Source organism: Cibotium barometz, chromosome 13 (genome assembly GCF_041138505.1).
Source record: "Cibotium barometz isolate CiBa-2024 chromosome 13, ASM4113850v1, whole genome shotgun sequence".
In the NCBI taxonomy this organism is placed as follows: domain Eukaryota; kingdom Viridiplantae; phylum Streptophyta; class Polypodiopsida; order Cyatheales; family Cibotiaceae; genus Cibotium; species Cibotium barometz.
In genome coordinates, this window is record NC_141058.1 from 2,016,579 (window position 1) to 2,030,139 (window position 13,561).

Here is a 13,561-nt window from a genome sequence, read left to right on the forward strand (position 1 = left end):
CTTAGTAGCAGTTTGTGTTTTATTGACATATTTCATAGTTGCAACAACAAGTGGCAACTATGGTTTAGGGTTTCAACTGAAACATGAGTGTTGCATGTTTCCTTGGTTGTAGTACTTAAGGAAACTACATGATGTGTGTCCTATTCTCCTTGTCGTAGTACTTAGGAAAGTTACGGGCATAGACCTTGCTTATAGCTTTCTTGATCGTTTTTCACGAACTAAAACTCTTCTTAAAGGGAAGGGTAAATAGGGTAAAGATGGACAAAAAAAATGATGTGAAACGTCTAATTTTAAAAGGTTCTTTATCAAACATCTCTACAAACTATATGGCCTGCCCATAGATATAGTGTTGGATAGAGATAGGATGTTTGATAGTCACTTTTGAACGAAATCTTTAAAAATTGGATATTAATTTGAGTATATGGCCGATCGTTTTTCGCAAACTAAAACTCTTCTTAAAGGGAAGGGTAAATAGGTTGACAAAGATGGCCAAATAAAAGGATGTGAAACATCTGAATTTAAAAGGTTCTTTATCAAACATCTCTACAAACTACATGGCCTGCCCCCGCAGATATAGTGTTGTGGATAGAGATAGGATGTTTGATAGTCACTTTTAAAGGGAAATCTTTAAAAATTGGATATTACTTTGAGTATATGGCCAATCATCCGGAGTTTGATGGTCAAATTAAAAAAGTCAACCAAGTTCTAAAGAAAATTCTTATGCATATGGCAGTAAAATCTGGTTGAGAGGAGTACCTATCACCTATTGAATTTGGTTTTTTCTATTTAAACATTTATCGACTAGATTTATTCCGTTCAGGGTGTTGCATGGACTCTAGTCTATGTCTCCTATGGCCATAGATCTATAAAAGGAGAATATTCAACTCTTTAGTAGCATAGTCTACAAACTGGATTTGCCGAAGAGCTATCGAGTACATCTAGTTTTTTGATGTCAATAGCATGTCAAAACAATGTATCACCCGAGACAACATAGTTTGTCTTAAAGTTGTAGCTGAGTCCTTGGAGTTACTACACTTCCACATGAACCAAGGAGAATTCTTAGGTTCAAAGATCAAAACACGAGGTGTACTGTGTACTCATAGGCAATTGTTAAGTGGAAGGATAGGTCAAAAAAGGTCTCAAGTGAGAACAACTAAATATGCTTACCAAAATATTTTCCCACTTTGTTTTTGCAAACGAAAACTCTTCAAAAGGAGGGGAAATGTCACTTAACCTGTAACGGTGTGTGGGAGCTCGAGCGGATGCAGAGCCCAAACGCCGAAGTGCGAACGGTGAGTGCATCCACAGGGTCTAGGGGTGAGGGCACCCGAGTTAGAGCACTTGGGCGACCAGGAAGACTTATGGATGTGCGGGCCTCTATAAGTGCCCACCGGGAGTGTGGAGTTATCCACATTCTTCTCTATGGTTGGGTGGTGACTAGAGCTCTTGGTTCTCTTTAGCTATGGTGGTGGCTACCACAATGTAACAAGAAAGATCGTGGCTTCTAAGTAATGGAGTTTGCTTCTTATTTGTAAATGAGCATTGTATTGTAGGAGTTACAACACAACCATCAAGAAAGTGTAGAGGAAGATCATTACGTTCAAAAATAAGTGCCTTTGCTAACTGAATGATATTGAACATATCATGAAACAAAGAGCCACATGATGATGCATATATATGTCCAATCACCTAGGAAAGTATTTGATAGTGGTTCCTAGTATTCCCCTATTAATATGTGGGACACATTTGATTTAACCTCTTTGTGAGGAGATTGATTTTTGGCACATTTGATGAAAGGGTGCTAGAATAATATCGTAACATCCTTTGCCACTAAGCAAAATCTTCTACCAAGGTTTATGTTCACCTTCAACACAACAAACAAGCTTTAATTTCCTCATTATAGATTTCCAATGTGTAGTTGAAAGCTTGAGGTTCATGAATTTGTCACATAAGCAAGGTGCTCAATCCCAGAGAGATATGTACAAGAAAGCAAGCATTCAAAACTCTAAATGCAAGTGCATCTCTATATCTCTATATTATATAAAGGGAGAGTTTCACAAAGCTACCACGTGGCAAGAATTTGGAGTCTCTATAAGAGGAGGAGGAGGTTCAAGGAGATTAGGGTAGAATTTGAATTTGGAGGTTTGAGGGGGAAGAATGGGGAAGCCCACTAGTCACTTTAAAGAAAAGAAATTTAACAACTAAGACATGTGAAGCCATTAACTCTAGACACGCTTATGGAATCCCTATGAGAAGAAAATTAAACTAAGGACCTGTTTATGCAGCATGCCAAAGAGGAAAAATATTAACTTTAGACAGGATTATGAAATCCATGCAAAAAAATTAGAGAAGGACCTACATGTCTAGCATGTCAAGTTGAGAAGCCATTAGCTCCAAAGGGCTTACGATATTTGACCGAAAGGACACATCTATTCTTACTCAATATTGTTTTCCATTAGAATGGAAGCTTTGAGGAAGATGTAGTGTCATTTTTACAAGGAGACGATGTAATGTTCGATGATACTTCTATACTCCAACCATCTATCCACTGTAAGTACAAGCAGGCCTAGAATTTGAAGGCTATTAAGACAGACACTTCTTGTTAGTCATAACCTCTATGGGGATGCCCATTATTTAAAAATATTTTTTGGGGATATTTTATTTTGGATGTGCCTTTTATTTATATCATTTTCCAAGATTAATGCGCTGATATGCAACACACTTAACCTTATCTTTCTCGAAAAATTCTTTCCCAGAAAAATAATCATCAAACTGGCTAATCCATGACAACAATGTCTTTGCATCTTTCTTATCGTTAAATTTCTAGAATGTAAAAACTTTATGATTGATTTTCTTTCCTTTTTGTTGCTCTTGCTCTCGGAAAGTTTCCTGATGGTATGTCGAATGTCAAGTTTAGGTTCAACACTTTGAGCTCGTTTCTTGAGATTAGGTCCTCTAATTCTCTTAGCTCGTTTCTCATTTAATTGAGCTTGAATAGATAGGAGTTGCTCTCAAATAGAAGGTGGTTGTGGGTTTATCATGATGTATATTGGCAAGCCTTTGTATTAAGGCTTATAAGCTTTATCAGTTTGGCCTTAAGCAAAGGCTTTTACCCTTTTGAAAATTTTCTTCTTTAGTGCACACAAAAAAGTATTTTGGCAAGCCTTTGTATTAAGGCTTATAAGCTTTATCAGGCCTTAAGCGAAGGCTTTAGCTTTAAGCCTTAAAAGACTTGAAAAGGTTTGAGTGCAAAGCTTTTAAAGCTTTTGAATCTTGCAAACCATAAACCTTTTAGCTTAAAATAATTAAGTATTTAAGTTTTAATATCCAAGGACACCTCGCATGACTCTTTCATTTCACAATTTTCATATTGTTTTATAAATGAGTTACCTCCTGAATTACTAATTCTAGACCAGAAGACCATAGGATAGTTATTATTTAGTATTCCGCTTTGTAGAGCTCCTTAGAAGACCATCTTAGGGAGTTTGGAAAAATCCCAATTCCCATTTTGCGAGGTCAAAAAGTGGAATGGTAAACCCTTTCAAGATTTTGTCAAAACCCCATCATGTGACATATCGTTGGAAAGCTCTTAAAGAGTAGGTTCTAAATCTACATTCTCCGACAACTTTGTAATTGGTATATTCAAGATATACCAAAAAGTAGATTGAAAAGTAAATTCCCAAAGTAATGGGATTTTTTCAAACTCCCTAATATACTACAATGAGATATTTTGGAAGACATGTGAATACCTATTATGGTTACATATTCTGGCATTAATATTTTTAGAAGACTAAGGCCTCAAATCTTTGTACATACCAATTAATAGTTATACTTTTAGTAAGCCCAAGACTTGATAATTATAGCTTCCTATATTTTTAGAAGAGCTTGTACGCTCAAAAAACTCAAAAAGCTCGTATGCGTTATTTTTAGAGTTGCTTTGAATATGGATGAGTGGAACGACAGGCCACTCTTCCAAGGGAGGTTAAACCCAATCTTTGTATCAACGGTGATCTCTTTCATATTTTCAAATTCTCATGCTAATTTTATTTTGTTTATGTAAGGTTCATGCTTTTAATTTGTTCAGGTCTATGGTTTGCTCTAATTTGTGTTTGAGTGATAGAGCTCTTCTCAAGTGTCAAAGGGCCTAACACTTCCAATGAGAGGTTAGATGCAAACGCACTCAATTGAGGCACGTCAACCAAGCTCTAGGGCATACATTTCCCCGATTTTCAAAAAGCAATCATCAAATGACTCATCAAAGATTAACAATTATTGGGTGCACATACGTCGCACTTTAAAGGGTACAACGAGCGACTTTGTCCCTAGCATTTTGGTAAAATTTGAGTTTCTAATTGGAAGTCTCTAACATTGAAAACTTTGATGGACATTGCAACCTCCAACCATTTTAACAGCACATTTCCAACCAATCAGAAAATGCCACCTCAAATTTTAAACTCATAACTTTGTTGCAAGCAAGTTGATGCTTTTGTGCTTTTAAAACATGGGCAGTGGTGTCAACGACAGGTCCCTTTTACCCAAGTGCATGTAAAATAGAATGACTCAATTGATGCAAGAAGCCCAAACTTAAAAGGTGCAAGGCATAGACCATATCAGAAAGCTCAGGCTCAGGCACGACAAAACCCCCCATGAAGGGACGTAACGATGTGCCGCATAACCACCTATAGTTTGATCTCTTGCATGCACAGAGTAGCAGGCACACGAATCAAGTTCAAGACATGACACCCACCACTAACAGTGACCATAAAAAGCAAACCAAGATTTCAGAAGTGACAGAGCTTCATCCAGCAGCCATTATCAGAAGCAAGCAGAATCAGCTGATAGCTTGATGAAAAAAGACTTTGGTACAAGTCAAGGCATGTCCACTACGCCACTCCCAGACTTGGTTTGAATATGGAAGGTGGACGTCATTTGATATTGCCCTAGAATAAAAGCTAGAACTCCAGAGCCCCGCTGCACTCCGGCACTGGTATTACCAAAAAACTAATAGCAAAGCAAAGTAACAAGCCTCATTGGATCCGACACCAAGGATAAAAACAGGAAGAGCAACAATCTGTACAGTTCATACATCAGACACTAAGATAGAACAGGAAGAGCAACAAACTGTACAGTTCATACATCAGAAGCAAATTACACAGTTGTAGTCTCCATTCAAGCATACACCAAGGGTAATCGTGGCAGTTAAGCAAAAGCAAAATTGCTCCAGCCACCAACAGTTACTATGTAAAGCACTTGACAAGTAATAAAAGATAACTAATTAAAAACTAATAAGAGTCCCATTGTATCACTGGCTCAGATAGTAAGTGATTGGCAAACATAGCAAGCCAAATCCTTTAGTAAGTTGGAGCCACATAAGGACTAAGCGACTAAGATCAGACAGAAATGGGCTGATTCAAGCCAGTAAGACCTACGGAATAGTAAAACCTTTGAAATAGTAAACCCAGTGTCCAAGTCAAACAATAACAAATACACAACATGCGCCTAAAATCAGAAGACCAAAAATTAATATCATAAGACCAAAAATATCACCTGACATCCACAAAGCTATACAGGGTACCACCACTAGTAGGCAAAAACATAACTGTAAATTGGTTCCAAATTAAACAAAAGATCACCAGTCACCTTTGAACCCCATATATTGTCCAAGGTACTAAAATCTGGTTCTCGAAAAATTGAACTTAATCCTCAGAAGCTAGAACTCACCCACAAAAACACTGTCAAAATTCCACGCTACAGCTTGTCTTCATACTCTGACAGGGGAGTAATTTGTTCCTTCAACCCCTTCCTTTTGCGGATGTCAATAACAAGCTGCGCAGCCTGAGAGCCCGACTCAACAGGATCACTGTTCATCATGTCCCAGTGATCAAACACACACTGAGGGAAGGCCTGTCCAGAAGTAGCTGCACGAAGAGTGCTTGAAAAGCCAAATGATTCAATAACAGGAAGATAGGCCTTGATGTTGTAAAGGGGTGTACCCGGACGCTGAATTTCTTCAAACACATGCCCTCTCTTCTGGTTGAGCACTCCATAGATACCACCCAAGGCCTGCTCAGGAGCTTGAATCTCCACAAGATACACAGGTTCCAAAAGCCTTGGCTTGGCAGTGAGTTGAGAGGCATACATTACACGCCTTGCAGTGGGAATAATCTGTCCACCACCTCTATGGATAGCATCAGCATGCAAGACCACATCACAAACCTCAAAAGCTATGCCTCTCATGTTTTCTTCAGCAAGGGCGCCCTCCTTGGTAGCCCACTGGAAAGCAGCAACGACAGAATCCTTAATTTCATTCAGATACTGCACTCCTTTACACATGTCTACCACCAAATTTGGCCCTGTAGTCTCTGGACCAAAACACCAGATCTTCTTGGCCAGATCTTTGTCCCAACCAAACTCCTCCGACAAAATCTTGCTGCGGACCTTGGGATCATCTCTGGGACCAATGCGGCCTTCATCTATAGCCTCGGCAAGCCCTTCCTCCAAAGGCCTTGCCTCGAAATAGAGGCGGTTGTGCTTATTAGGAGACTTGCTCATAACAGTATGATTGGACTTCTCAAGAACAGTTTCCCTGAATGAGACCACAGGATCTGAAACTACAATTTCAGCACCACCCATGAAATCATCTTGTAGATCTTTTAAACAAATCTCTAAATGTAGCTCGCCTGCTCCTGCAATAATATGCTCTCCAGACTCCTCAATCATGCAGACCACCATAGGATCCGACTTGGCTAAACGTTTCAAACCCTCAACCAGCTTGGGGAGATCAGAGGCAACCTTACATTGGACAGCAACACGCACCACAGGTGACACAGAGAATTTCATAGCTCTGATGGGATGGGCATCTGTTTCCTTCTCATTTGTAAGCGTGGCATTTTTGGTGATGAACTGATCAAGACCAACCATGGCAACTGTGTTTCCACAAGGCACATCCTCAACAGACTCCTGCCTCCTGCCCATCCATATGACGGTCCTCTGGACACTTTTTACATATAAATCTTTCTTTTGACCTGGTACATAGTTGGGCCCCATAATCCGGACTTTCAGACCTGTAGATACCTTTCCAGAAAAGACACGCCCAAAGGCAAAGAAACGCCCCTTGTCAGAAGCTGGGATCATTTTAGAAACATACAGCATGAGGGGACCTTCTGGATCACAATTTCTGATTGCATTGGCATACTGATCATCTAAGGGTCCTTCATACAAGTTCTCAACACGATACTTCTGGGCCTTTGAAGGAGACGGAAGATGAAATACCATCATCTCAAGTAGTGCATCGCTAGCAGGGAGCCAGGTCTGCATGACTCGCTTCATCAGAGCTTTTCCCCTGAGCTCTTTCTCATCGCCCTTCATGGTAACTCCAAGCTTTGCTAGCATAGGCCACAGCTTATCCTTTTGATCATTCATGCAGATGTTGATGATCTGCTTGATTGGGTTGTAGATAAACTGAACAAAACCCCTCTGGCACGTGGGTGTCCCCGTGTTTTTGGTGGTCCACTTCTTTGTGCCAGGATCAAAATAATTCTCACCCCAAAGCCTCTCCATCATCTTGGTTTCATCAACCCCAAATTTGGCAGCATACATCTTCGCAAAATTGGTGAGCGTGAAAGCCCACCCATGTAAACCAGCAGAAAAAGCAACCGTACCTTTCTCAGGGTAAACTTGCACATCACCCAGAAGTGGATCTTCATATGTGGCCATAATAACATTCGCATTCTCAATCACCCTCTGAAAAGTTTGGTAAGCCTCTTCACCCTCTACCTGCAACTCAAGGAAGCACCGATCCATTTTGTTGACCGTGAGCACAGGCCTAATCCTCTCACCTAAAGCCTGGCGAAGGACAGTTTCTGTTTGGACACAAACGCCTTCAACACAGTCAACTACAACCAAGGCACCATCTGTAATACGCAAAGCTGCAGTGACCTCTGAAGAAAAGTCTACATGTCCAGGAGAGTCAATGAGGTTGATGAGGTAATCATTACCATCCTTTTCACCCTTAAAATCCTTTAAAGAGGCATCAGACATCTCATAATACAATGAAATTCCAGTAGATTTGATAGTGATGCCACGCTCAGCTTCATCCTGGCGTGTATCAGTCAGCCGCACATCTCCGGCAACTTCTTGAGCAATAATGCCAGCCGCAGCTACAAGAGAATCTGTCAAGGTAGATTTACCTAAAAATAACAATGAAAAACAATGAATACAGACAATAATATCCATTCTGCTTGCCCAAGTGAAAGAATGCAAAAAGCACAGCTAAAAAACTTGAGCAAGTTCAATTACCATGATCAACGTGAGCTATGACTGACATATTCCGGATATTGTGCTTCTTGTCCATGATCCTCCGCAGCTCCTCAATTGTAAACTTCACCTGAAGCGAAACAGAACACATTCCAAGATAACCAGCTAATGCTCAGAACTTAAAGGTGCACCAGAGGCTTCTGCCTTCACCAAAAAATAATAAGCTCCAACTTACCATTTTTTCTGATTCAAATTGAAGCGCTGATGCTCTTACAAAATATTGAAATCTCTGAATGACAAGGAAAGAGCCAAATCAGATGCCATAATATACACTACAACCTGCTGAAAAGTGGCCTAGTTAACCAAACCAATACTAGCACTAGCTGGCAAAAACAACGGATAATGTGAAAACTTTGAGAAACAGAAAAACTTGTCCGCCAATACTAAAATCTGGATAACAAGAAAAACGTCAAACAGGTCGGTGAATGGAGAAACATGTGCTGTAAATCGCTACTCTCCTAAGCAAGCCTCACACCGTCTGGCATGAAATGGCTAGGACTAACAGAAAACAGTAGCAGAACTTCGCTGCAGATTCATGGCAGGAAATTCTCTAAGAAAATATAAAACTTAGCACATTTTAAGTAAACGAATGAATAGCAAATCAAGCACGCCATAATACTTCATCGACAAGCATGAGTAACTAAACACTTGTACAATTGCTGCTTGATTCGTCTGACTTCAATAGCCAATGTATACTAACTTAAAAGAAACGTACGTGGAACTAGGACTGCGCATCATCCATAAACACATTTAACAAAGATCGGGGTAAGAGACACATAGATCACGTCTCCATTAGAAAAAGAATGATCTAACAGTCAGATCCCACTGGCAATAAGAACACTACAGCAAATCAAGCATAACCGATCCATGGAGTAAACAGCAAATATGGCAAGCTGAGCCGATAAGATGCAACCTGATCCAAGTCACGGATTCGAAAAATAATCGAGCCATGTAGACACACAGATTACGGTTACTACACAGAGGAAGAACCATCAGACCATATCCACGCTCGGAGGACCATGTCTAACACATTAACAAGGACAACCTGCACGGAAAAAAAATGCAAACAGAGACCATATCCACGCAAGCTAGTCATACACACGCAGATAACAAAAGCACAGAGACGGGGAGCAAGGAGGGAATTACCTGTGCGCTGCACAGACAGAGAAACACAGAGAGCTTGGCTCCCTCACCTTTGAGTGCGAACTAGAGCATCGAGGAGAAGGTAGGGTTTTGAGAGAGTCCCTAGTTCTCCCGGACCTTTCTCCACCCGAGTCCAATGCACCCTAATCCCCCCTTGGAGTCCGTGTAATATCTCCCACTTTATTCCAATTATTATTACTACAATCCTTAACCACCATTATCACCTTCAGCTCTAGGGAAGAAACGAGGTCACGAATCCTTCATTAAAGCACACCGAGCTGTAGATGAGATTTGGAGCTCTTTGTAGCGATTGAAGAAATATATGCCCTATATGGATGGGTCAATAGTCAAGCACTCCAACATATGACACACCCAGTAGGAGATGTGATCATGGTAGCGACAGGGAACTCTATATTCATTCCAGACATCAAGAGGAATATGGTCTCTGTAGTAGCCATCGTCACTACCAACACCCATCAAAAAGGATTTGAATATGATTCAAGAAGTAGAATTGCTATCACAACTTGCATAGGTTCCCCCATCTAGGACATTATTTTACGAGAGTGATGACACAAATGCAGCTACCAATACTGCATAAGGGTTATCAAGATACAGCTATCCTAGATGGAGGAGTAGAAGTAAGTATCATTACCAAACAATGCTGGGAAAAGTGGGGTAAACCATCCTTAGAGAAAACAAACCTGATTGGTAAAAATGGCAAATGGAATGATAGCAAAACCATGGGGGTTTTGCGGAACTTAAAGATTAAGATCTTCTCATTTTGATTTTGCCATATCTTTGTGGTTATAAACTTTTCTAAACAACCCAAATCGTATGACATCATCCTTGGCATACCTTTTATGAGGGAGGCTAGGTTGGTTCATGATTGGACTATGGACCACATATATTTATGAAAGGAGTTGCAAATTCTCAAGGTGATTTGCTCTTGTGGAAAATGCATCCTATGATGGCGTTTTGTTTGGAAATGATTCTAATACCATGAAGAGAGTTGCAATATTGCAACTTTGCGAGGCATTGGAAAAAACAAAGAAGGGTAAGCATGAAGATATGTTATATGCTTCTCTTGCTACACATGATTGTGCAAATTGGATGTATCTATTGGTGGTGACAATAGACTTGATGGGGAAGGTAGGAACGAAATAAAGAAGACTCTAAGGGAATAAATCACAATTATGAGGATAATGAGCCCTTTGTTATTTGCACTCGATGAGCATGTTAGCACTTTAACTAAATACAGTCCTAGCAACAATGGATTGGATGAAGCCATCAGGAAACAGGGTCTTCAGACAAAAGGTTGCAAATGGCTAAAGAAGAAATGCCACTAGACTAGACGTCACGAGGCATTGTGAAAATAACCCATTGGTGCTCAATGTCTAAGATACATCGAAGCTATTGAGATTCATAAAGAGTTCTCTAGGAATTGGGGATCAGAATTAAGTTGAGTCATCATGATACAGGAAGATGATGAGGCGACGCAAAAGCCTGAACCCATTGGAAAGGCTAAGTTATCTCTAAAGGCGAAAAAGGAACAAAGCCTTGAGCTAAGAAGGAACCACATTTACGGAAGGTTCCTAAATACTTCAAGACTTCAATGAGAGGATCGTAGTCCATTTGAGAGCACGGTGCTCAAAAGATGGGCACTGAAGAATATCATACGATGGACTAGCGAAAGTTAAGGAGATGGAAATTGTAGACCCTAGGGAAATTGCTGACCCAATGTACATTGCTGCTAACCTAACTTTGTAGAAAGAGGAGGAATTGATAGAGCTGTTGAAGGAGTACAAGAATTGCTTCGCTTGGATCTATAAAGATATGAAAGATGTGCCATCGAAAGTGGTTTGGCACACGATTCCGATCATGAGGAACAAAGGCTCGTGAAGCAACAACCTTACCAAATGAACCCTACTTATTCTCAGTAATTATTAAGAAGGAAATTAATAAACTCATTGTTGAAGAGTTCGTTTATGAGATTTAATATACAGATTGGGTGTCGCCAATCATTATTGTGCCAAAAAATAATCTCAGGGTATGTGTGGATCTAAAGAAGGTCAACATGGCAACGCAAAAAGACCATTACCCTTTACCATACACACTGAGTATGTTTTAGAAAGAGTGGCAAAGGCAAAAGATTATATCTTTTTGGATGGATTTTTAGGTTACAATCAAGTATCCATAGCCCCTAAAGATCAGCATAAAACAACATTCACAACCTCATGGAGAATGTTTACCTACAAAGTCATGCCATTTGGTCTAGCCAACACTCCTACAACATTTTAGATATTGATGTGTACTGTGTTCAAGGACTACTTGAAAAAGTGGTTGGAAATATTTATAGATGATATATGTGTGAACTTGATATAGAAAGAGCATTTGGAATACCTAAGAAAGATACTTCAAAGATGCTAACTATATCACGTATCTTTGAATCCTTTAAAATATCAATTTCAAGTAAAACATGGTGTCATCTTGGAACACATTATGTCAAAAAATAGTGATGACAGTAAAGTGAGAACTGTCACTACCCACTAATTACAAAAAGGCATGCAATAGTTCATGGGTCATGTGGGGTGTTATTGTAGATTCATTGCATTCTACACTAAGAGATAGCTTGCCCACTATATTGATTACTCGTAATCTTTGAGTAGACCAAGGAATGTCACCATGCATATGATTAATTGTAAAAAACGCTAGCTAGTGCACCCATTTTAAGGCCACCTAATTGGGACATGATTTTTCATGTTCATGTCGATGCCTCAAACTTTGTAATTTGTTCTGTATTGGTGCAATATGGTGAATTCAAGTTGTATTACCCAGTGTGCTTTAGAAGATGGATTACCTAGTATGCTTTGCAAAGTAGATAGCTAAACAAGGCAGAAATAAACTACACTACTATAGAGTGTGAGGGATTGGTGAATTCAAGTTGGATTACCCAGTGTGCTTTGAAAGCAGATAGCTAAACAAGGCAGGAATAAACTACACTACTATAGAGTGTGAGGGATCATTTATATGGCTAAGAAGTATAGGCATTACCTTTGGCTAATAAATTTGTGTTCTTTATACATCATCAAGCCTTGTTATATCTTATCAACAAACCATATACAACTGGACGAATCACCATATGGCTACTTTTTTGATGGAGTTTGCTTTTACAGTCACAATAAGGAAGGGAAAACAACATACATTGGCACAATCACCATATGGCTACTTTTATTGATGGAGTTTGATTTTACAGTCACAATAAGGAAGGGAAAACAACATACATTGGCAAATCATATGTCAAGGAGTCCTAACAGAGAACACGCCATAGGTGTTAATGATGATGAACTACAAGATGCAGCTTTATTCAAGCTAGACTTGGTGCCCGATTGGAGCGAAGACATTTCGAAGCATCTCGCTTATGGATTTCCAAACAATAAGGGTCTAAAAAAGGATAGGATATGATGACTTATTAAGTTGGCCACACCCTCACAATTAATAGTAGGACAATTATATAAACTCGGGAAGGATAATGTGCTAAGGTGTTTTGTAAGAGAGAATGAATTTATCTCTATCCTAAAGGAAGCACATTGTGGAATTTCTACTTTGCTAGAGAAACGACACTTTACAAGATTTTACAAGCTAGTTTATGGTGGACAATGAATGTCAGCACTTCAACATGCCTCAAGAGAAGGATAGAATACCTCTAACCCCCGTGATTGTTGCAACAACCATTTGAAAAGTGGGCCATAGGACCCATTACCTTGACAACTCAAAGCCAAGCTCGTTTTACCACATATTATTTCACAAAGTGGCAGAGGCCCAGGCTACACGGAAGATTGACGCTTATACATAACAATTAAGCCAAATTCTTACACATCATGTGTTTTCAAGATTTGATTACCCAATAGAATTGGTCAGTAATAGGGAATCCCACTTCATTAATGGGAGTGGTCGAACATATTATGGTGGGTTTCTTGGTGGTGCACTACAAATCCTCACCATACTATCTATAGGCCAATGGTCAAGTGAAGAGTACCAACAACATTTGTGCTCCATAATGACTAAAATTGTGGAAGCAGGTCAAAGTGACTAGGAGCACGAG

General features: G+C 39.6%; 1 protein-coding gene across 3 annotated transcripts; it reads right to left on the bottom strand.

The window, feature by feature from the left end:
- Positions 1 to 5,584: 5,584 nt before the first annotated feature.
- Positions 5,585 to 9,737, bottom strand: LOC147632260 (elongation factor 2). 3 transcript variants are annotated; one of them, XM_086807073.1, is made up of 5 exons: positions 9,463 to 9,536; positions 9,230 to 9,289; positions 8,492 to 8,545; positions 8,299 to 8,386; positions 5,585 to 8,189 (listed from the first exon to the last, which is right to left on the bottom strand). In XM_086807073.1, the coding sequence occupies exons 3-5, from the start codon at positions 8,492 to 8,494 to the stop codon at positions 5,749 to 5,751; spliced, it is 2,532 nt and encodes an 843-aa protein (XP_086663199.1). In that variant the 5' UTR covers positions 8,495 to 8,545; positions 9,230 to 9,289; positions 9,463 to 9,536; the 3' UTR covers positions 5,585 to 5,748. The 3 variants fall into 3 exon arrangements, with proteins under 3 accessions (XP_086663199.1, XP_086663198.1, XP_086663200.1); XM_086807072.1 differs by lacking the exon at positions 9,230 to 9,289 and having other exon boundaries at positions 9,463 to 9,737; XM_086807074.1 differs by lacking the exon at positions 9,230 to 9,289 and having other exon boundaries at positions 9,510 to 9,598.
- Positions 9,738 to 13,561: the final 3,824 nt, after the last annotated feature.

Coding starts and splice junctions, on each gene's coding strand:
- LOC147632260 (XM_086807072.1), bottom strand. Junction 8,190..8,298: donor CATAGCTCACGTTGATCATG/GTAATTGAACTT, acceptor TGTTATTTTTAG/GTAAATCTACCTTGACAGAT.